This window comes from Arachis ipaensis, chromosome B05, assembly GCF_000816755.2.
Source record: "Arachis ipaensis cultivar K30076 chromosome B05, Araip1.1, whole genome shotgun sequence".
Lineage (NCBI taxonomy): Eukaryota > Viridiplantae > Streptophyta > Magnoliopsida > Fabales > Fabaceae > Arachis > Arachis ipaensis.
In genome coordinates, this window is record NC_029789.2 from 134,998,537 (window position 1) to 134,999,565 (window position 1,029).

Below are 1,029 nucleotides of genomic sequence, written 5' to 3' on the forward strand. Positions count from 1 at the left end.
ATCATCTTCCTTTTCTGTGGTTGCATCAACTTCAGTATGAACTTCTTCCATAATTTCATCAGGGGGGCCTGTCTCTTCCCCCTGGTCCCCTTCTTGCATTTCATTCTCAGCTAACTCACCTTGTCCTTCAGGATCTCCCTCTTCCATGGGTTCTGCATCTTCCCCCATATCCAAATCCTCATCCATGTCAGAAGTTTGATTTAACTCATCAGGCATCAACCCAGTAGATTCAGAATATGCTGTTTCCTTGTCCATATTCAACTCTTCTACATTGTCTCCATCCCCAGTTTCATCTTGGCTCGCAGTTTCATCATTCTGAGCATTGCCTTCGTCATAATTACCATTGCCAGTTTCATCTGTGGCATCATCCTTAGCTCTCATCTCTTTAGTGCTTCCATCTTGATCCCTAACTGAAGGTCCAGATTCATATTTTTCATTTGAATCATTCGGAGTTTCATCTTCATTCTTATCCCAGAATTTCTCATCAACTGCTTCACTATCTGGCCCAGTTGGCCCCATTTCAGATTCAAGTTCATCATTCTCACCATCAATATCTTCATCATCCCCTGAGTCCTCACTTAGGCTTACTGCATCAGCTGTAAAATCCTGTTCCATCTCGATACCAGAATTATTGCTACTAGGGACATCCTTGGAGTCATTTAATTTTTCATTTTGCTGCACCATCCAATATAAACAAGAAATATAGTTTAAAATTCCAAGTCCAACCAGAAAACCTCATCAAAACTTACAAAATAAGCAGGTTTGAGGTTGCTAACCTGGTCACGGGATCCCAGCAGCTGGTCTTCGTCATTAATCTGATCACTGACATCATTCAGTCCTACACCCTCCCCCATGCCAGTTCCATTAGCATCTTCAGATGATTTGAGGTTACCATCTTCATCCCGGTTTTCATTAGAAACTCCAAAACCTTCCGAAAACAAAGACGCTAAAATAGTTGCAATCACATGAGTTGTAACTGAAACCTACAAGTTGGCATTCCAATCAAATTATCAAATTCGGCACTGGGAA

The 1,029-nt window shown here is 41.5% G+C and overlaps 1 protein-coding gene across 1 annotated transcript in view; it reads right to left on the reverse strand.

The window, feature by feature from the left end:
• Window positions 1–1,029, reverse strand: part of LOC107644307 (midasin) — a gene marked incomplete in the record, with an annotated part of 43,213 nt that overhangs the window by 2,661 nt on the left and 39,523 nt on the right. Inside the window, 2 exon segments of the mRNA XM_016348146.2 lie at window positions 3–675; window positions 777–983. Of these exon segments, the coding sequence (XP_016203632.1) occupies window positions 3–675; window positions 777–983 (880 nt within the window).